This window comes from Ovis aries, chromosome 18 (genome assembly GCF_016772045.2).
Source record: "Ovis aries strain OAR_USU_Benz2616 breed Rambouillet chromosome 18, ARS-UI_Ramb_v3.0, whole genome shotgun sequence".
NCBI classification, from domain to species: Eukaryota; Metazoa; Chordata; class Mammalia; order Artiodactyla; family Bovidae; genus Ovis; species Ovis aries.
The window spans coordinates 29,515,855-29,537,599 of NC_056071.1; the positions used below are offsets into that span (position 1 = coordinate 29,515,855).

The 21,745-nt window shown below is 37.5% G+C and overlaps 1 protein-coding gene across 13 annotated transcripts in view; it reads right to left on the reverse strand.

The window, feature by feature from the left end:
• SCAPER (S-phase cyclin A associated protein in the ER) overlaps positions 1 to 21,745 on the reverse strand; it is a 396,299-nt gene that overhangs the window by 108,615 nt on the left and 265,939 nt on the right. For all 13 annotated transcript variants that reach the window (XM_060401720.1, XM_060401719.1, XM_042235193.1 and 10 more), the window contains one exon: positions 16,898 to 17,021. In XM_060401720.1, the coding sequence (XP_060257703.1) occupies positions 16,898 to 17,021 (124 nt within the window). The remainder of the gene's footprint in view (positions 1 to 16,897; positions 17,022 to 21,745) is intronic.

Consider the following 21,745-nt stretch of genomic DNA (forward strand, 5'->3'; position numbering starts at 1 on the left):
CTATGGTCTCTTTTGTTTCTTTTGCATTTATTTCTGCCCTAATTTTTAAGATTTCTTTCCTTCTACTAACTCTGGGGTTCTCCAATTCTTCCTTTTCTAGTTGCTTTAGGTGTAGAGTTAGGTTATTTATTTGACTTTTTTCTTGTTTCTTGAGGTATGCCTGTATTGCTATGAACTTTCCTCTTAGCACTGCTTTTATAGTGTCCCACAGGTTTTGGGTTGTTGTGTTTTCATTTTCATTAGTTTCTATGCATATTTTGATTTCTTTTTTGATTTCTTCTGTGATTTGTTGGTTATTCAGAAGTGTGTTGTTCAACCTCCATATGTTGGAATTTTTAATAGTTTTTCTCCTGTAATTGAGATCTAATCTTAATGCATTATGGTCAGAAAAGATGCTTGGAATGATTTTGATTTTTTTGAATTTATCAAGTTTAGATTTATGGCCCAGGATGTGATCTATCCTGGAGAAGGTTCCATGAGCACTTGAGAAAAAGGTGGAATTCATTGTTTTGGGGTGAAATGTCCTATAGATATCAATTAGGTCTAACTGATCTAATGTATCATTTAAAGTTTGTGTTTCTTTGTTGATTTTCTGTTTAGTTGATCTGTCCATAGGTGTGAGTGGGGTATTAAAGTCTCCCACTATTATTGTGTTATTGTTGATTTCCCCTTTCATACTTGTTAGCATTTGTCTTACATATTGCGGTGCTCCTATATTGGGTGCATATATATTTATAATTGTTATATCTTCTTCTTGGATTGATCCTTTGATCATTATGTAGTGGCCTTCTTTGTCTCTTTTCACAGCCTTTGTTTTAAAGTCTATTTTATCGGATATGAGTATTGCCACTCCTGCTTTCTTTTGGTCTCTAGTTGCGTGGTATATCTTTTCCCAGCCCTTCACTTTCAGTCTGTATGTGTCCCTTGTTTTGAGGTGGGTCTCTTGTAAGCAGCATATAGATGGGTCTTGTTTTTGTATCCATTCGGCCAGTCTTTGTCTTTTGGTTGGGGCGTTCAACCCATTTACGTTTAAGGTACTTATTGATAAGTACGGTCCCGTTACCATTTACTTTATTGTTTTGGGTTCGGGTTTATACACCCTTTCGTGTTTCCTGTCTAGAGAATATCCTTTAGAATTTGTTGGAGAGCTGGTTTGGTGGTGCTGAATTCTCTCAGCTTTTGCTTGTCTGTAAAGCTTTTGATTTCTCCTTCGTATTTGAATGAGATCCTTGCTGGGTACAGTAATCTGGGCTGTAGGTTATTGTTTTTCATCACTTTAAGTATGCCTTGCCATTCCCTCCTGGCCTGAAGAGTTTCTATTGAAAGATCAGCTGTTATCCTTATGGGAATCTCCTTGTGTGTTATTTGTTGTTTTTCCCTTGCTGCTTTTAATATTTGTTCTTTGTGTTTGATCTTTGTTAATTTGATTAATATGTGTCTTGGGGTGTTTCGCCTTGGGTTTATCCTATTTGGAACTCTGTGTGTTTCTTGGACTTGGGTGACTATTTCCTTCCCCATTTTAGGGAAGTTTTCAACTATTATCTCCTCAAGGATTTTCTCATGATCTTTCTTTCTGTCTTCTTCTTCTGGGACTCCTATAATTTGAATGTTGGAGCGTTTCATATTGTCCTGGAGGTCTCTGAGATTGTCCTCATTTCTTTTAATTCATTTTTCTTGTTTCCTCTCTGATTCATTTATTTCTACCATTCTATCTTCTATTTCACTAATCCTGTCTTCTGCCTCTGTTATTCTACTATTTGTTGCCTCCAGAGTGTTTCTGATCTCATTTATTGCGTTATTCATTATATTTTGACTCTTTTTTATTTCTTCTAGGTCCTTGTTAAACCTTTCTTGCATCTTCTCAATCCTTGTCTCTAGGCTATTTATCTGTGATTCCATTTTGATTTCAAGATTCTGGATCATTTTCACTATCAATATTCGGAATTCCTTCTCCGGTAGATTCCCTACTTCTTCCTCTTTTGTTTGGTTTGGTGGGCAACTCTCCTGTTCCTTTACCTGCTGAGTATTCCTCTGTCTCTTCACCTTGGTTATATTGCTGCGTTTGGGGTGGCCTTTTTATATTCTGGTAATTTGTGGAGTTCTCTTTATTATGGGGCTTCCTCACTGTGGGTGGGGTTGTATCAGTGGCTTGTCAAGGTTTCCTGGTTAGGGAGGCTTGTGTTGGAGTTTTGGTGGGTGGAGCTGGGTTTCTTCTCTCTGGAGTACAGTGGAGTGACCCGTAATTGGTTATGAGACATCAAAGGTTTTGGGATAATTTTGAGCTGCCTGTATATTGAAGCTCAGGGGAGTGTTCCTGTGTTGCTGGAGAATTTGCGTGGTATGTCCTGTTTTGGAACTTGTTGGCCCTTGGGTGGAGCTTGGTTTTGGTGTAGTTATGAAGGCATTTAATGAGCTCCTATTGCTTAATGTTCCCTGAATTCAAGAGTTCTCTAATGTTTTCAGGCTTTGGATTTAAGCCTCCTGCTTCTGGTTTTCAGTTTTATTTTTACAGTAGCCTCTAGACTTCTCCATCTATACAGCACCGATGATAAAACATCTAGATTAAAGATGAAAAGTTTCTCCACATTGAGGGACACTCAGAGAGGTTCACTGAGTTACAAGGAGAAGAGAAGATGGAGGGGGTAGTTAGAGGTAACTGGAATGAGATGCGGTGAGATCAAAAGAGGAGAGAGCAAGCTAGCCAGTAGTCACCTCCTTATGTGCGCTCTATAGTCTGGACCGCTCAGAGGTATTTACAGAGTTATACGGGGAAGAGGAGAGGGAGGAAGTAGACAGAGGTGACCAGGAAGATAAGAGAGAGGAATGAGTAGGAGAGAGACAAATCCTGCCAGTAACCAGTTCCTTAGGTGTTCTCCACCGTCTGGAACACACAGAGATTCACAGAGTTGCATAGAGAAGAGATGGGGGAGAAAAGAGACAGAGGCCACCTGGTGGAGAAAAAGGAGAGTTCAGAGGAGGAGAGAGTGGTCAAGCCAGTAATCTCGCTCTCAGGTAAACTTGGGTAGTGAAGTTTGGGTTTTTAAATGTACAAAATTGACAACAAAAACCTAAGAGCAAAGATTAAAAATCTGTTTTTGAAGACAATGGTCTGCTTTTTTGGTTGCCTGATGTCCTCTGCCAGCCTACAGAAGTTGTTTTGTGGAGTTTGCTCGACGTCGAAATGTTCTTTTGAGGAATTTGTGAGGGAGAAAGTGGTCTTCCCGTCCTATTCCTCCGCCATCTTTCCCTAACTCCCCTAATTTTTAGCATTTTAAAAATGTTCTCTGTCTTCTGGCCTCTGGTGAGACAGATATCAGGTGTTACCTGAATCATTATTTGTCTGTATGCAATGAGGCACCTTTCAACATTTTCTTTTTTTATTATACTTGTTTTTTGTAGTTTGACATGATTATCTTTGTATTTATCCTTTTGGGGGTTGGTGAACTTATTATTGAATCTGTATATTTGTGACTTTCATCAAATTTGGAAAAAACTTAGACATTATTCTTTCAAAATATTCTAATGCTTCATTCTTTGTTCTTCTGGATATCCAATATACATATTACACTGTTTAATACTGGCCCACAATTCCCTAAGGTTCAGTTCCTTTCTGTTTGCTTTTGTTCTCTCAATCTCGCCACCACACACACTGATCAGACTGGTTAATTCCTATTCATATAACTTTAAGTTCAATCATCTTTCCTCTGTTACTTCCACTCTGTTAGGTCCACCAGTGAACTGTTTGTTTTTTTTTTTTAATTTATACTTACTTTGTAAATAATTTTACACCTTTCCCAGTCTTCCCTGATGTTAACACCCTACATAATTACAGCACAATTACTAAAAGCAGAAAATTAACATTGATATAAAACAATGAGCTAATCCACAGATCTCATTAGAATTTTCCCAGTTTTTCTCAGTAAAGTCCTTTAAAAAAATTTTTTTTTGGCTTCATGATCCAATCCAGAATCCCACACTGAATTTAGTTGTCAAATCTCTCTAGTCTCTGTGAATTCTTCAATCTCTGGATTTAATCAGCTATCTTGTAGACCATCTTCAATTTGGAACTGTTTCATATTTTCTCATATTTAGATGACATATTTTACAAAAGTATCAAATGTCACAGAATGACAGTGTGAGCTTCTAAGAATATAATATTAGAGGGTAAATGATGTTGATATATTGTTTTTAGTGATGCTACTTTTGACCACACAGTTAAGGTAGTATCTGCCAAGTTTCTTCATCACAAATTTTCTATTTTCCTTCTCTGTAATTCAGTTATTCTGAAACTTAAAAAATATCCTTTTCCTAATTATACTTTTACTCACTAATTTTTGCATCCATTGATGATTCTCTCCTGCAATAAGTATTACTGTGGTGTTTGTCTCATGTTATTTTTCTATTTTTCATCATTATCATTTCTTAATTCATTCAGTGAATTTTTGACTTCAGTTATATTTTTCAGTTTGTTTTTTAAAAAAGAAGCAGGCATATGGTTTTGCTGGACTCAACTACAAAACATTATTCATGGATAGCAGTTGAAATCTCAGTTCAGTTTGTCTTTAGCTGAAGTACTTGGCTGCTGCTGCTGCTGCTAAGTTGCTTCAGTCGTGTCCGACTCTGTGCGACTCCATAGACGGCAGCCCACCAGGCTCCCCCGTCCCTGGGATCCTCCAGGCAAGAATACTGGAGGGGGGTGCCATTGCCTTCTCCGGAAGTACTTGGAGTCTCCCACAAACATATGGTACCAGGGTCATTCAGATACTTACAAATAATTTAGGGAATCCTCCTTTCTGGTTTTCTCCCTTTTGAAAGTCATCCCTACATTCTCGCAGTTACCTTTGCCCCAAATTCTGTCTTCTGGTTCTTCAGGCCTGAAAGACTGTGGATTTTCTATGGTAGTTTTAGCCATCCCATGTGGTATTACCCTCAGGCTAAAAGCCATGAAACCAGGAAACTTACTCAATGCTGTTCCCTTCTTCCGATCAGAATCTGCCTGCTTTTGCTAGGTCTGTGCCACCTTCAGGTAGGTTTTCTCATGCTTTACCCCTCCTGTCATCTGCAGAAGGGGCACTCTGGTAGGAGCTTATTCAATAATATTGGAAGCAAAACCAGATCCTCTGCATGATTCTGACTCTTTCAAGCATGTTAAGACTTGCTTTACGGCCTAGTGCATAGTCAATTCTTGTAAATTTCCCATGGGTATTTATAAAAAATTTATATTCTCTAATGTTTCACATATGGTTCTATCTATGTGTATCAAGTTTGCTAATTGCTTTATTCAGTTCTGTACATATTTAACCATTCTGTTTGCTTTACCCACCATCTGAAAGGAGTGTGATAAAATCTCCACTATGATGCTGGATGTGTCAATTCCTCCGTGATTATAGGTGACACTAATAATAATGATGATGATATGAATTCATATGACTGCAGTAGAATGGCACATAAGAGTTATAATTTGACCCATATTCTTTCACTAGATCAATTTTGAATGTAGCTTTAAGGGTAAAGCTCTATTCAGTTCAGTTCAGTTCAGTTGCTCAGTCGTGTCCGACTCTTTGCAACCCCATGAATCGCAGCACGCCAGGCCTCCCTGTCCATCACCAACTCCTGGAGTTCACTCAGAGTTGCGTCCATTGAGTCCGTGATGCCATCCAGCCATCTCATCCTCGGTCGTCCCCTTCTCCTCCTGGCCCCAATCCCTCCCAGCATCAAAGTCTTCTCCAATGAGTCAACTCTTCGCATGAGGTGGCCAAAGTACTGGAGTTTCAGCTTTAGCATCATTCCTTCCAAAGAAATCCCCGGGTTGATCTCCTTTAGAAGGGACTGGTTGGATCTCCTTGTAGCCCAAGGGACTGTCAAGAGTCTTCTCCAACTACCAGTCGCAATATCCTTTTAACTGTTCTCACCAGACTTAAATGAGCAGTGTGCCACGTAATATAGTGAAAAAAGTTAGGTTGGGATTTAGGAGACCTGAATTTGTATCCCAATTCCACTGGAAACAGGCTGTGAAATTCTGGGCAAATACCCAGCCCACACATCTCCTATCCTTCCCGTTTTTTGAGTTCCATTGTCCTCATTTGTAAGACAAGGAGGACTAGACCAGACTAGATACTATGAAAGCCTCCTCTCTGGTTCTGATACACTCTATATCAATAAATATATATAATATACATAGTGTATGAGAAACAGAATTCACATTATTGATGAAGAAATGGGTAGGGTGTCCTTGACATGTTGAGCAAGTACCACACAGTGAGGAAAGGAGAAGCAAGATGCAAGTGGCATCAGGAAGACCAATGTTACTCATGGAGAGTTGAAGGATTTCTATTCTCATGTAATTAACTATGAAATCCATGTTCTGCCTCCTTGGTACAAAGAAGAGAATGTGGCGAATGGCCAATTCCAGGCCTTTGCTGCTATAATGAAAATAAAATAGGCATCCATATGGTTCTACACCAGACTCAGTAAAAAACAATCCCCTTGCTGTAAGGTTGCACTTATATTTTCTTTGTTAGTATACAGGGCTTTCTTGTCATCTTCTGCAGTGCTCACCAACAGTCTCTGATCCAACAGTATCATATCAATTATTTAAGGTTTGTACATCACTTTTCAATTAACAGTTTCTTTGGCTCCAGAAAATATATACACACAATTTATAAGAGTATTCTTTAAATATTCCATGAGGAGCAGGTCACTATGAATTAAAAATAAGAATGCTAATAAAATATTGAATGCCTTTTTAAAGTGCAATGAAACATCAAGAAATTATAAATCTTTTAATTAAATGCTTTTTCAGTATATATTACCCAGGTGAAAATACGAAACATGGATAAATTAAAGTCACAAAAATATTACTTTATTTCATTTGTCAACTCAATAAAGTGAGGACACATCAATTTAGGTTATAGGAAGGAATGTCCTAGACAAGAACTCAGGAGACTTGCATTCAGGTCATCAGTCTATCACTGGGTAGCTGTATGATCTCTTTTGCCATAATTCAACTTACCAGTCTGTAATATGGCTTATGTAGAATTTGTCCACATTAAGACTCTGATGCTGGGAGGAATTGGGGGCAGGAGGAAAAGGGGACGACTGAGGATGAGATGGCTGGATGGCATCACTGACTCGATGGATATGAGTTTGAGTGAACTCCAGGAGTTGGTGATGGACAGGGAGGCCTGGCGTGCTGCGATTCATGGGGTCGCAAAGAGTCAGACATGACTGAGCGACTGAACTGAACTGAACTGAAAAGTCAATCAATCTATTTTCACAGTACTCAGCAGTACTCATACTTGTCTTTTTTTGGTGGTAATAAACATGTAACATAGACTTATCATCTAACAATTTTAAGTATATTTCATAGTCTATCTACATGCACATGGTTGTAAATCAGATCTCTAGAACTTTTTCATCTTGCATAACTGAAACTCAATACTCACTAAACAGCAACTTTCCATTTCCCCTCATCCTAGCTCTCGACTTTCAATTTAGTGAGTCTGCCTACTTTAGATATCTCATATAAGTAAAATCATACAGTATTTGCCCTTCTGTGACTGGCTTATTTCACAAGGTTTATCCATGTTGTCACAAATGGAAGGATTTCTTTTTTATGGCTGAATAATATTCCAGTGCATGCACATACAGTTTTCTTTATTCTACTGCCAATGGACATTTCCGTTCTCTCTCCCTCTTAGTTACTGGGAATAATGGTACAGTGAACATGAGAGTGCAAGGACCTCAGAGGTTCTGATTTCAATTCTTTTTGGGTAAATACCAAGAAGTAATCCCATATGGTAGTTTTATTTTTAATTTCTTGGGGAACTGTCATTATTGTTTTCCAAAGTAGGTGCACCACTTCACATTTCCACCAGGAAACAAGAGTTCCCATTTCTCCAAACTCTTGCCAATACTTGCTACTTTCTGTGTTTCTGATTTTTATATTTATGTATTTAGGTCATTAACCCTTCATCAGATATATAATTTTCAAATATTTTCTCCCCTTTTGCAGTTTGCCTTTTCATTTTGTTGATTGTTTCCTTTGCTGTACTGAAGCCTTTTAGTTTAATGTAGTGCCATTTGTTTATTTTTGCTTTTGTTGTACTTTCTCGTATCATTAAAAAAAAAAAAATCACTGCCAGGAGCAATGTCAAGGAGCTTTACTCTTATGTTTCTTCTAGGAGTTTTATGGGCTCAGGTTTTACATTTAAGTTTTAAGTCCATTTGCAGTTAATTTTTGTGTATGGTGTAAGATAAGAGTCCAGCATTAATTTGCATGTGGATAGCCACCATTTCCCAACAGCGTTTACTAAAGATTATCCAAAAGTATTTATTAAAGAGACCACCTTTTCCTTTTCATATTTTCTGTCTTACCAAATCTTAGTTGGCTGTATATTTATGGGTTTACTTCCAAGCTCTCTATTCTGTTCTATTGGTTTATGTGTCTGTTTTTATGACAGTTTGTTCTAATCTTTAATTATTTCCTTTTTCTGCTAACTCTGGGCTTAGTTTTTCTTTCTCTAGTTTCTTGAGGTATAAAGTTAAATTGATTGAGATCTTTCTTCCTTTTAAATTCAGTTATTTATTGCTATGAACTTCCCTCTCAGCACTGCTTTTACAGTACCCCATAAGTTTTTGTATGCCATATTTTAAATTTGTCTTAAAGACACTATTTAGTTTCTCTTTTAATTTCTTCTTTCATCCACTGTTTTTTCATCAAGTTGTTTAATTTCCACAGATATTTGTGAATTTTCCAGTTTTCCTTCTGCTATTAATTTCTATTTTCATTCCATCGTGGTCAGAAAATACACCTGTCATCTTAAATTTGTTTACTTGTTTTGTGACCTATTATGTGATCCATCCTGAAGAATGTTCCCTGTGTGCTTGAGAAAATGTGTATTCTGCTGGTGGGTGGAATATTTTATATATGTGTATTAGGTCCATGCAGCCTACAACATTGTTCGAGTCCTCTGTTTACTTAATGGTTTGCTTTCTAGATGTTTATGCATTATTGAAAGTGTGGTATTGAAATCTACTTTAACTGAGCTCTTGTCATCTTCTTCCTTCAGTTCCTCAATACTTGCTTCTTATATTTGAGTGCTCTGATGGGTGCACGTGTATTTACAATTGTTATACCTTCCTTAAAAATTGACCTTTTATTACTATATAATGTCCTTCTTTATCTCTTCTGGGAGTTTCTGACTTTTAATTCTATTTTGTCTGATATAGGGATGGTTACCTCTGTTCTTTTTTCATTACCATTTGCATGAATTACTGTTTTCAATTCTTTGACTTTCAGCTTATGTGTGTCCTTAAATTTAAAGTAAGCCTGTTGTTGACAAAAGATAGTTGATCTTGTGTTTTTATCCATTCAGCCAGTGTGTGCCTTTTTACCGGAGAGTAAACCACTTACATTGAAAGTAATTACTGATAGAGAAGGAATATCTATTGCTGTTTTGTTACTTTACGTCTTATACAGTTATTTTGTCCCTCATTCCTCTTCTGCCATCTTCCTTTGTAGTAACATGCTTTGATTCCTTTATTTTCTTCTGAGTATCTTCTATAGGTATTTTTCCTTGTGGTTGCCATTTATAATAATCTATTTCAACCTGATAACTTAATATCAATTGCATACTAATATGCTATACTTTTACTTTTTTCCCCTCAATATTTTATGTTATTCATGTCACAAAGTATTATTTTAAATCATGTATCCATTAACATACTTTTATACTTATGGCTATTTTAACAGCTTAGTCTTTTAATTTCTATGTCAGGATTAACACTGATTTAACTCCCCCCCCCCCCCATTACAGTATTACTTCCCTGGTGGCTCAGATGGTAAAGCGTCTGCCTACAGTGCAGGAGATCCGGGTTCAATCCCTGGGTTGGGAAGATCTCCTGGAGAAGGAAACGGCAACCCACTCCAGTATTCTTGCCTGGAAAATCCCATGGACGGAAGAGCCTGGTAGGCTACAGTCCATGGGGTCACAAAGAGTCGGACATGACTGAGCAACTTCACTTTCCTTTCCCTTTACAGTATTATAGCATCCAGTATTTGTCTTTATATTTACATTTGTCAGTGAGCTTTATACTATCATATGCTTCCATGTTGCTATTTAGTGTCTTTTTTTTTTTCCTACTTTAAGGGCTCCTTTCAGAATTTCTTGTCAAGTAGGTCTCATAGTGGTGATGAATTTCCTTAGCTTTTGTTTATCTGGGAAAGTTTTTATTTCTCTTTCATTTTTTGAAGGATAGTTTTGCTGGATGTAGTGTTCTTGGTTGGCATTTTTTTCTTTTATCATTTTGATTATAACATCCCACTCCCTTCAGGCCTGTAGGTTTTCTGGTGTGAAATACACTGATTGTTTTATGTGAGTTCTTCTGCATGTGACAAGTTGATTTCCTTTTGCTGCATTCAAAATTCTATCTTTGACTTCTGATAATTGAGTATAATGTGTCTCTGTGAGATTTCTTGGGTGCACCAACGTTAGGACCTGTTGGACTTGTTGGATTCCGTTTCCTTCACTAGACTGGGAAATTTTAGGTCATTATTTATTTAAATAAGTTTTCTGCCCCATTTTCTCTTTGTCTCTCTTTCCTTTTGTGACCACCATAACATACATATTGGTTTACTTTACAGTACAGCATAAGTCCTTTAGGCTTTTTTTCATTCCTTTTTATTTTTATTCCTGATTGGATAATTTCAAATTACCTATCTTTTAGTTCAATGATTCTTTCTTCTGTTTGATCAAGGCTGATCTTGAATTCCTCTATTTTTTCAGTTCAATAACTTATTGTTTAGCTCCAAAACTTCTATTTGGTTCTTTTTATATTTTCTATCTCTTTTTAATTTTCCTTTTGTTCATATATCATTTTTCTGAGTTCACAGAACATCTCTAGAATAATTATTTTGAATATCTGTCACGTGATTCATATACCTGCTTCTTTAGGGTTGGTTGAAGATTTATCTTGTTCTTTGTAGGGGCCATGCTTCCCTTTTTCTTTGTGTGTCTTGTAACTTTGTGTTGGAATCTGCACATTTGAAAAAAGAGGTATCACTTTTAGACTGTACATACCGGCTTTGTAAAGGGGAAGGCACCAATTTCCTTGACTAGAGAGTCAGAGGTTCTATGAAGCATTTTTATAGGGGATAGGACTTCTCTGGGCCTGCATGTGCAATTTCTCAATTAGAAAGGCCTGGCTGGTTTCTTTCTCAGGAGATCGTAATCTCTTGCTCCCTCTGGTGTCTGTCTGTAGCACTGCAGGTTCTCTGATTCTCAGCAGCAAGCTGCCCTGCTTTCTGCTGTTCTCAAGGGCTGCCAGGCATCCAAAGTATGCCAGCTTCCTGGCAGTGCCATGAGTCAGGTGAGGCAGATACAAGTCCCTTGGGCAGCCCGCCAAAAAGCCAGAAGGCTGGACTCACACTCAACTCCTCTCCCTTTAAAGCGGAGAACCATGAGCTGGGGTATCATCTTCCAATGCCAAGCTGTGCCAACTCAAGAGAGGAGAGATTGTGAGTAAAGCAGAATAGTTTTTCTTACTCACATCAGCGTGGTTGTTCCTGGCCTTGAGATCACCTTGGGTATTGTAATATCTAAACTGTTTTCTGGAGTTCTCATAACAGTATTTTTTAAAATTAATTTATTTTTTATTGAAGGATAATTGCTTTACAGAATTTTGTTGTTTTCTGTCAAACCTCAACATGAATCAGTCATAGGTATACATATATCCACTCCCTTTTGAACCTCCCTCCCATCTCCCTCCCCATCCCATCCATCTAGGTTGATACAGAGCCCCTATTTGAATTTCCTGAGCCATACAGCAAATTCCTGTTGGCTATCTATTTCACATATGGTAATGTAAGTTTCCATACTATTTCCATAGATCTCACCCTCTCCTCCCCTCTTCCCATGTCCATAAGTCTATTCTCTATGTCTTTCTCCACTGCTGCCCTGTCAGTACCATTTTTTCTAGATTCCATGTATATATATATATATACACATATATATATATATGAATTAGAATGTGATATTTATATATATATGCATTAGAATGTGATATTTATCTTTCTCTTTCTGACTTACTTCACTCTGTATAATAGGTTCTAGGTTTATTTACCTCATTAGAACTGACTCAAATGCACTCCTTTTTAAGGCTGAGTAATATTCCACTGTGTGTCTGTACCACAACTTCTTTATCCATTCATCTGTTGATGGACATCTAGGTTGCTTCCATGTTCTAGCTATTGTAAATAGTGCTGCAATGAACAATGGGACACGTGTCTCTTTCAATTTTGGTTTCCTCGGGGTATATGCCTAGGAGTGGGATTGCTGGGTCATATGGTGGTTTTATTCCTAGTTTCTTAAGGAATCCCTATACTGTCTTCCATAGTGGCTGTATCAGTTTACATTTCCAGCAACAGTGCAAGAGTGTTCCCTTTTCTCCACACACTCTCCAGCATATATTGCCTGTGGACTTTTTGATGATGGCCATTCTGACTGGTGTGAGGTGATATCTCATTGTAGCTTTGATTTGCATTTCTCTAATAATGAGAGATGCCGAACATCTTTTCATGTGTTTTTTAGCCATCTGTATGTCTTCTCTGGAGAAACGTCTGTTTAGGTCTTTTTCCCACTTTTTGATTGGGTTGTTTGCTTTTCTGGTTTTGAATTGCATGAGCTACTTGTATATTTTGGAAATTAATCCTTTGTCAGTTGTTTCATTTGCTATTATTTTCTCCCATTCTGAGGGTTGTCTTTTCATCTTGCTTTTGGTTTCCTTTGCTGTGCAAAAGCTTTTAAGTTTAATCAGGTCCCAGTTGTTTATTTTGTTTCTATTTTCTTTACTCTGGGAGGTGGGTCATAGAGGATCTTGCTTTGATTTGTCATCGAGTTCATAACAGTATTTTGCTGAGTGTTTCTTTGGGAATGAGAACTGGGACTATCTATTTTGCCAGTTTGCTCTTTTTCACTGGTCTTTTTATTGCCTTCTAATGTTCATTTTGAAGGTAGAGGCCTACTTTCCTCTGCAGTGTAATGACTCAGGCACAGAGAAGATCCTTAACACTCAGTTATTGAAATCTGCTTTAACATAGTTTTAGAGTTGGACACGACTGAAGCAACTTGGCAGCAGCAGCAACAGCAAAGTTTTCATACTTTTTAAAGATAATGCCTATCTAAATGTACTGTTTTTATAGGGCTCCAAATAAACTCAAGACCTTATCCTAAAAATCCTACTTTGAATCTATACTGCAAGAAAAAACACATACCTTTTCAGTGCCACCCATGCTAATTTGGCTTTTGTAAAACTCATAATCCAGAATTGTAGAATTTCTACCCTTCAAGGCATAGGCAAATCCAAATTCTCCCCAAAAGTCTCTCCAATGCTCCAAGTTAGAACTCATTCATTCATTCATCAAATATTTAACAGGCATTTCCTTATGTGCCAGGCACTTTTCTAGGCTGTATGCACTACTCTGTAGCTCTGATTATGTTACAGAACTTCTCACAGCTTTTCTTTAATATTAATGTATGCAAGTTGCTCATTCTTCAACCGTGGGCTTCTAGAATGAAGGAACTGTGTCCAATTCACCTCTATAATCCTGGCATCTGTACAACGCTTTGCACATAATTGAGATTCAATACAAGAATGCTAAAACAAACTCCAAACAGCTAGATTAGGGGAGAAAAGCCTTCTAAACCATCTCAGTTTGCTGAAGAAAGGCCGAACTGCCCTATAATCAGTTGTCATACAAATTCCGCCAGATCTTAATTAACTTCTTTTATGATTCTTTATAATCCTTCTGGAAAATGTGTGATAACAGTTTCCTACCCTTTGCTGAAAGGGTACTAGAAGTTAGTGATCCATATTTCAGTTACATGTACATCAAAACAAGTTAGCAATAAAAATGTAAATGCACGAGTGATTTCCAGAAATGGAAAAATCACCACCACCACCTCTACCTCTCCCACTTAGAAAACATACCCACCTCTTTCAATTATCACAAACTCCATCACAGCAGTGTTAGAACTGACAGAGAATAAAAAGCCAAAAAGAACAGCAAAGACCAGGAAGTGCCACGTTTAAGGGAAGGAGGGATAAAATGTGTTTGACAAACTAATGTCCCAGGATTCAAGTTCTAAACTGAACAAAATAAACACAGAATGTGGTGAAATTAATTGGTTGGGAGATTAAAAGCTTTCCAAGTGTTAAGAAATCTTGAGGTCACAAGTAAGGGAATATTATTCAAAGGAAACTGGGGCTTTCAAAGTAGAGGGAAAGGATCAAGCTACTTACAAGCTCCTGGCACATGGTAGGCACTTAATAAATGAAAGCTATTATGAGGAACTAAGGTCTAGCTTTGTGATGTCCCAGGCAGAGGCTACCGACCTCCTTTCTCTGTGTTTCACCATACTCTATACAGGCTGACATCACACCATTTTTATGTGCAACTTACATATCTGTTCCTACTCCAAAGCAGGAATTTCTTGGATGGTTAGGATCATACCCTACACTTCTCTGCAACTGGAAGTAGTAGGCACTTATAATTATTAAGTGAGAGAATAAACAAACTACCTTATATGATAAGAACAGGTTTTGATCAGAAGAGAATGAAGAGCTAGGATGGAAGATCTTGTCTGTAAGTCTTCTTGCTCATTCCTTCACAGTTCAAACACCATTCCCTTTTGTTACTTGTTCTGTTCAAAGTACATTTATGTATCTTCTTCCATTACCAATACAGAATAGGTTTCACACAGTATATTCTTTCAGATAATGTGGCATGGAATAGTCGGAGAGCATGGGGTGTTTTTTTTTTTCCACTTATTTTGAAATAATTTAAAATTGGTAACGGAACCATAGAAATTATATACTTTGAACAGGGTAAAGTAACAGAAGAGAATGGCTCTGAAATGTGAAGGAGTAAGCAAGAAGACTTAAAAACAGGATATGTTGCAAAAATAGTAGAATTCCCTTCACCCATATCCCTACTGCTAACATTCTGAAAAACCATGTTATAATTACCAAAAGCAAGAAATCAACATCGAGCCAATAAAATTAACTATTCTACAGATCTTATTTGAAGTTTCAAGTTTTCTCACGAACATCCTTTTTCTGGTCTAGGGTCCCACGTTACATTTCATTGTCAGATCTCCTTAGATTCCTCCAATCTGTGACAGTTCTTCAGCTTTTCTATGTCTTTTATGACACTGACACTTTTGAAAAATATGAGTCAATTTTTGTGCAGAATGTGCCTCAATTGGGGTTTGACAGACCTAGCTTGGGCTCTTGACTCCATGACCATCCATGTAGCCTTGGGCAAGTCAACCTTTCTCAGACTCAAGTTTCTTCACCTGTAAAGCAGTATATCAACACTGACTTTCTGTTTTAAAAATGAAATGAGGCAATATATATTAAAATGCCTGGAATATAAGGTCATATAACAAATGCTAAGTCTTTCTCCTTGTCCCTGGCTTTGACATATTTCTGATAGAAATTTTTGCTAAAATTCATTACCTGTATTTCAATGCCTTATTTTAGAGATAAACCATATATAACTTAGCCCTCAAGTGCTGACTCAGTGTCATCTATAAACAACCCTTATTACACTGTATTGTTCTAGGTCTGTGTTTTTGTCCTTTTTCACTGCTGTCCCTTCTCTTTGTCATGAGAAGAACAGGTATGAGCCTCATTTCCTTTCTGATTTTCAGCTTGAAACATATGGGAATCCATGTGTTTACTTATATATTCATCAACAATGGGCTGAAGCTACTGTGTCAGGCCCTGTTTTAGGATCTTGGGGAAAGTGATGAATCATCTCCTGTCCTCATTGATTTTATGGCTAGTTGGGGAAATGGACAAGTAAGCAGTTAATTACAATTCAATGTGATTTTAATCCTATGAATGACCTAATGTACAGGAGCATATAAGAAGAACACCTAACCTGGACTTGGGGAGAGGGTCAGGTTGGGGAAGGTTTCATGAAGAAAGTGCCATTATAGCTTAGTAAAGGTCTCAGGATGTAGAAATTAACCAGATGGAGAAGGAAAGAGAGCAAAAGGCTCACAGTTTAGGGAAAAGCTATTAGAACTACGTGCTGAGTAAAATAAATCGGTTCTGAAAAATAAATCTCCTGTGTTATAAACTTGCAGCTTGAGAGTGATTTTGTGCCAATACCTCAGGGGCTCAGAAACTTGACCAGGAAACTTCTGGTCCCAGGGCTGTGTTCTGGAGGCTGCAGTTGACAGACCTAAACCTTTGGATATTATACTGAGCTTACCTCTTTCAACATCTGTGAACTGAAGTAAAATTTAAGGCCACAATTGGCTGCTTGTTTCTATTTCAAAAATATAATAGGTTTGCCCCTTTGTGACAGAGGAGTTTCTTGCTTCAAAAAATACATCAAGAGCCCTCAAAAAGTCTGTCTTAAATTGACCTTTTTTTAAAAAAATCAATTTCTTTAATATCTTCTCCCACCATTCACCCTGCCCCATCACTGAGGCATTACTTCCTTTTCTTTATGTTTCTTACCAAGTTAAACATAAACTGACCCTTTAAACTGAGCTGGCACGAGAGGTTATGAGACTAATTTCTATGACCTCAGAGATACGGCTTTCAGCCTAACTCATTCCAAAGTCCCAGTCTAACCGTGGAAATCTGTGGTCTCGGCAAGTGCTACAAGTACATTATCCATCAAATACTGGGACTTAGGAGAACACACTATAAGATTTTCAAACGAAGAGGTTTTTCTGCCAGTTCCTATTTTACTCTACCAATCATCTTCACTTTTTTTTTCAATCTGGAGAATAAATAAGATGGCTTCTTTTAGTTTTCTCCATAGGGGATATTTTTCAAATCTTAACTGCTTCTAATTCAAAGCAATAATATTACATACCGTCAACTGGTGTATGAGGAGGTCCATTAAGAAGGTAATCTTGTTACTAAACAGAACATCAGTGCAGTTTTCTGAACAGTTATTGCAGGTGAGGTTGTAAACATTGATTGCATTGCAAAGAGACCTAACACAAGGAGAAAAACACCGTTTATAAAACTTGTGCAGTTCTTCTCTAAACAATGTGAAATGCGCAAAATGAATGGTATAAAAGCAGCAAGCATGGGATAGAAATCACTCTTAAAAAACCAAGCCAAATATTACTAGGTGCAAGGTCCATCAGCTAGATATAAAAGCTTTTAATTTTTATCCACAGCCTAGTGCTCATTAGAAACTAATTCTTGCCTCGTATTAATGCAGCAACAAGCAATGGAAATGTACTTACCAGTATACTGACAATGTCTTAATCATCTAAGATTAGATGTTACCCAGGAATTTTGGGATCTAGAATTTTTGAATAGTATCCAGAAAATAAGAGTGTGCCAAAGCTCCTGTTGCCAGGTCTCCTGGTTGACAAGGGCAGATGATGGAGGAAAGGAGCACACACGAAGAAAAACTACAGGCTTTCCCTTGTGAGACAAGAACTGCAGAGGTCTGGGGAGTGAGCACCACACCTGCTCAGAGATTGTATGGACAGACCCAGAGTGCCTCAGCAGGGCAGGACCTACAGAGTCAAACAGTCTCGGGTCAAACCCATCAAAGAAATGTGCCTTTTTTTTTTTCTTTTTCCTGGGGATTAAAAAATCATATCCCATTTTTTCAAAGAAACTTTTGGAGCAACAACCTCAACGGGCATTCTTGTGAGTGCTTTGAAAACTGTAATTAACCTGCACTGCCTGAGTGATCAATGTTGATTCTGGCCTCACTAAATCCCCTGCTTAAGTCCTATGTACAAATGTTTTGATTTAGTCCCTTACAACCAATCCTCTAAAACAATAATTCTTAAAGTGTGAACCATGGACCAGTAGCATCAATATCACCTGGGAACTTTCAGAAATGCAAATTCTCAGACTTCACCCCAGATCTACTAAACACTAGAAACTTTGGGGGTGGAGTCCAGCAATGTGTGTTTTAACGAATTTCACTTTTTTTAAACAAAATTCCAGACCACTGCTCTGGAATAGGGGCTCTAGAGTTTGACAAAGCACTAGCATCATCTGTATATTTTTAAAGATACAGACTTGCCTGAATTCCTCCCCTGGAGATGCTAGCGGGAGTGGGAGGGCTCTAGACATTCTGCATGTTTCAAAAGCTCTATGAGCAATTCTGATGTACAGGCAGAGTTGAGAAGCATGGGTCTAAGAATCAACATGTAAGTATTCATTTGTTCAACAAATATGTAATTCCCTATGATTTTCCAGGCATTGTGCTAGGTAGACAAGACAGACAAGCTCTCTGTTCTCATGGAGCTGATGCTCTAGTGGGAGAAAGATGGTAAAGACAGCCCCTGTTGTAATCATCTGTTTGTCTGATATAGTGGTACTTGCTTCAACATAATGATAGGTTCCTGAAATTTGAGCTTTAGAGTATGTTGGTTAAGAGGAGAGAGACTGGAATAAGATACTAGGTTAGAAACCTAGTTCTGTCATTTGAGGTTTTAGCAAGTTACTCATTTATATCTTAGCATCCAATTTCTTATCTGTAAAACTGAGATAATAATACCTAAGCTTCATATGGTCATCATCAGAATTAAATGAAATAATAGATGCAAAGTACTTAGGATGGTGCCTGGCACATGGTTAAATAATTCATAATGATAGGCTTCCTTAGAGTTATTAATCTTATTATTCTTATTGTGAATAAGTCACAATTAAAGCAGTTAAAAATCAAATAAAATTAAAGCATGCTATGAAAGGTGTAATTTCCAGAACAATAAAGCACCATGCTTCATAAATTTTTACATGGTATACTGGCATGAACAATGAAAGGACTCTAAGTTGAAGGGAGCAGGAGGAGGCTTAGCTCCAGCCTGACTTAACCCCTGAGGACTGTACAGGAAATCTTGGCCTATGTGTAACTCATTTACGATACATCAGTTGGAGGTTCTACCTAACAAATCCCCCACAAATGCAATTCAGCACTATTCCATTTATTAGCTAACGTATTTAGATTTAGCAAGAGTGCTTTTCTTTTCAGTTAAAAAAAAAGATGTAATTGTGATTATAATTTTAAAGATAATTGTAATAACTGTGAGAAAGAGAGCACAAATAAACAGTAAAAAACTATGAAGAGGTGATTTGGTACTTGTACTTCCAGTCTTCTCATCTCAGAAATATTCACTTAGTTAATATATGTAAAATGAATATTTCTCCATGACATTTAATATTCTTCCATAACACCAGTCTTCAATTTTTTACAAAAGCAGCTTTCTTACTTTCTTACTCAGAAGTTTAAAAGCTAATGAAATCTTTTTCAAAAGCTTAAACTAAAGAACAGATAAAATCAGAGTTGCTCTGACTGAAGCAGAAGTAGACCCAGAGACCTACTCTGTTCTCCTCTCAAAGAGCCTTGGAATACTCCTCAGAGACCTGGGGGTGTGTTCCCTTGGAGTACAGTAAAAACTCCTGAGCTTTAACACTAATACAATTTAACTTGGGAACTTTCTGACTAGGAGTGATGACCTTAGTACAACACACACCAAGAAGTATGGTGAAAAGTGCCTCCCCCTGACTTATGTCCTTCAGCCCCTCAGTTCCCTACCTTAGAAATCACCATGGTTACTAGTGCACATATCCTTCCAGGAGTCTGTGCATATGCAAGAGTGTTCCCCCTACACAAATGGTATCATACAAGATTTGAAGGGTGAAGTGAGCCAAGGCCATATTTTGCTGTTGGCTGTCATCAAGCAAGGTTGGCTGTTGCTGTCATCAAGCAAGGTCTGGAAATGTGAGGCTTCCCTGCAGTAGACTCAGGTTCCCTTTTCCAGATTCTCTGTGTCAAGAACCAGTGGGGTAACTTGTACTATTTGATTTGATTTCCTAATCTCTGATCTGCAGCTTCCCTTATCCGTTGTGGTTTCCTGAGTGTGAGAGAAAGTTGTGTGTGGCATTAGCTTCTTCCTTCCTTCCTAACTTTTTTGGCCTCAGAGGGAGCAGTGCCCCCAGTGGATACGTTTGGTATTGTTCTGGAGTCAATAAAGAGGTCTGCAACCTCTTCCAACAGATTTGTAAGCATCCAATTTCTTATTTTAAATTCCTTTTCTGATTAAACTGCTTAAACTAAGAAATACTGTAGCTTTTAAAAGAAGGAACAGGATCATCCAATGTATGTAAAATTTTACATCAATCAATTCCTTACTATTGTATCTAATTTTCAACATAATGAAGCAACACTGTTTTAATATTCAGAGTTCTTAGTTATAAGCCAGGGGAAGAAAGCTCTGGTTGATTTAAACAGGAAGGAAATTAACTGACAAGCTTTGGGTATATCACAGGATTTAGAAGACACAGGCATCAAAGTTATACTGCATGGACCAATATCCAAATCACACACCATGAACCTGATCTGCTAAAACAAAACAAAACAAAACAAAAACTCCGGGCACCATATGTCACAGCTTGAACTCACACTATGACCTTGGACAACAGACGCAGCTGCCTGCAATTGTCAAAGGAATAGAGTTTGGGATGTCCTTGCTTCTTAAGTTTATTAGCCTCAGAGTAAAAGTCTGGAGTGGGTATGCTGGGCTGTGAAGCCTAGGTCACAAGTTTATATCCTAGACACAGAGTGCTGGGAAGTGGACACCTGGTATGCTCATGCACTATAGAGGGAGGGCCATACTGTGCGCCTGGGAACTCCATAAATACAGGAGGTGCTCAACTGCACAACCAACCTTCACAACAGCTGTACTGAACAAATCCTTCTGCTTCCTGAGAATAAATTTTCAGTAATAATAATTTGGTTCAAAGGATGTAAAGATTTACTTTAAGATTTTTGATAGACATTGCAGAATTCAAATTGCCCTCCAGAAAAAAAGTATTTTAAATCAATTTATACTCCCAGAAAAAGTTCATCCATGTTTTCACTAACATCAGATACTTTGATTTTTAAAATCTGTTACTGATCTGACAGCTAAAAATGTTAAAGGTTGCATTTCTTTAATTGCTAGTGTGATTAAGGACTTTTCACTTCATGACTGGCAATGTATATTTATATTTTTTTAAATTATCACTGTGAACCGTTTACCCATTTTTCTATGGGGGGGATTTGTCTTTTTCTTATTGATTTATAAGGCACTTTACCAATAACAAAGGTATTAACCTTTTTATTTGTTTATTGGCTGCAACAGGTCTTAGTTACAGTATGTGGGCTCTCTGTGGTGGTGCACAGACTCTCAAGTTGTGGTGTGTGGACTCTGAAGAGTGTGGGGTCAGTAAAGGCTAGACTCGGGCTTAGTATTTGCAGTGTGCTGGCATGGTATGTGAGGTCTTAGTTCCCAACGAGAGACTTGAACCCACGTCCCCTGCATTGCAAGGCAGATTCTTAACCGCTGGACCACCATCATATACAGCAAATAAATTTTCCTGTATGTTGCTTATCTAAATTTTTTGCTTTTTGTCATAAAGAATGGTTTCATTTTTATTTGATAAAATCTGTCAAACTTTCCCTTTAGTATATCTGGATACTGTGTCAGACTTAGAAGAACCTTCTTCTTCAGCATTACAAAAATATTCTTTTAAATTTACTTCTGGTAAATTTAAATTTAAATACTTCTGGTATTTTCATAGATTTTACATTTAAATACAAGATATGAAATTGATTGTGGGGTTGGGTATGACATAAGTAGCCACTTACACTTATCTTTTTGTTAATTATTCTTATCCTCTATTTAAAAATTTTTATTGAAGATTT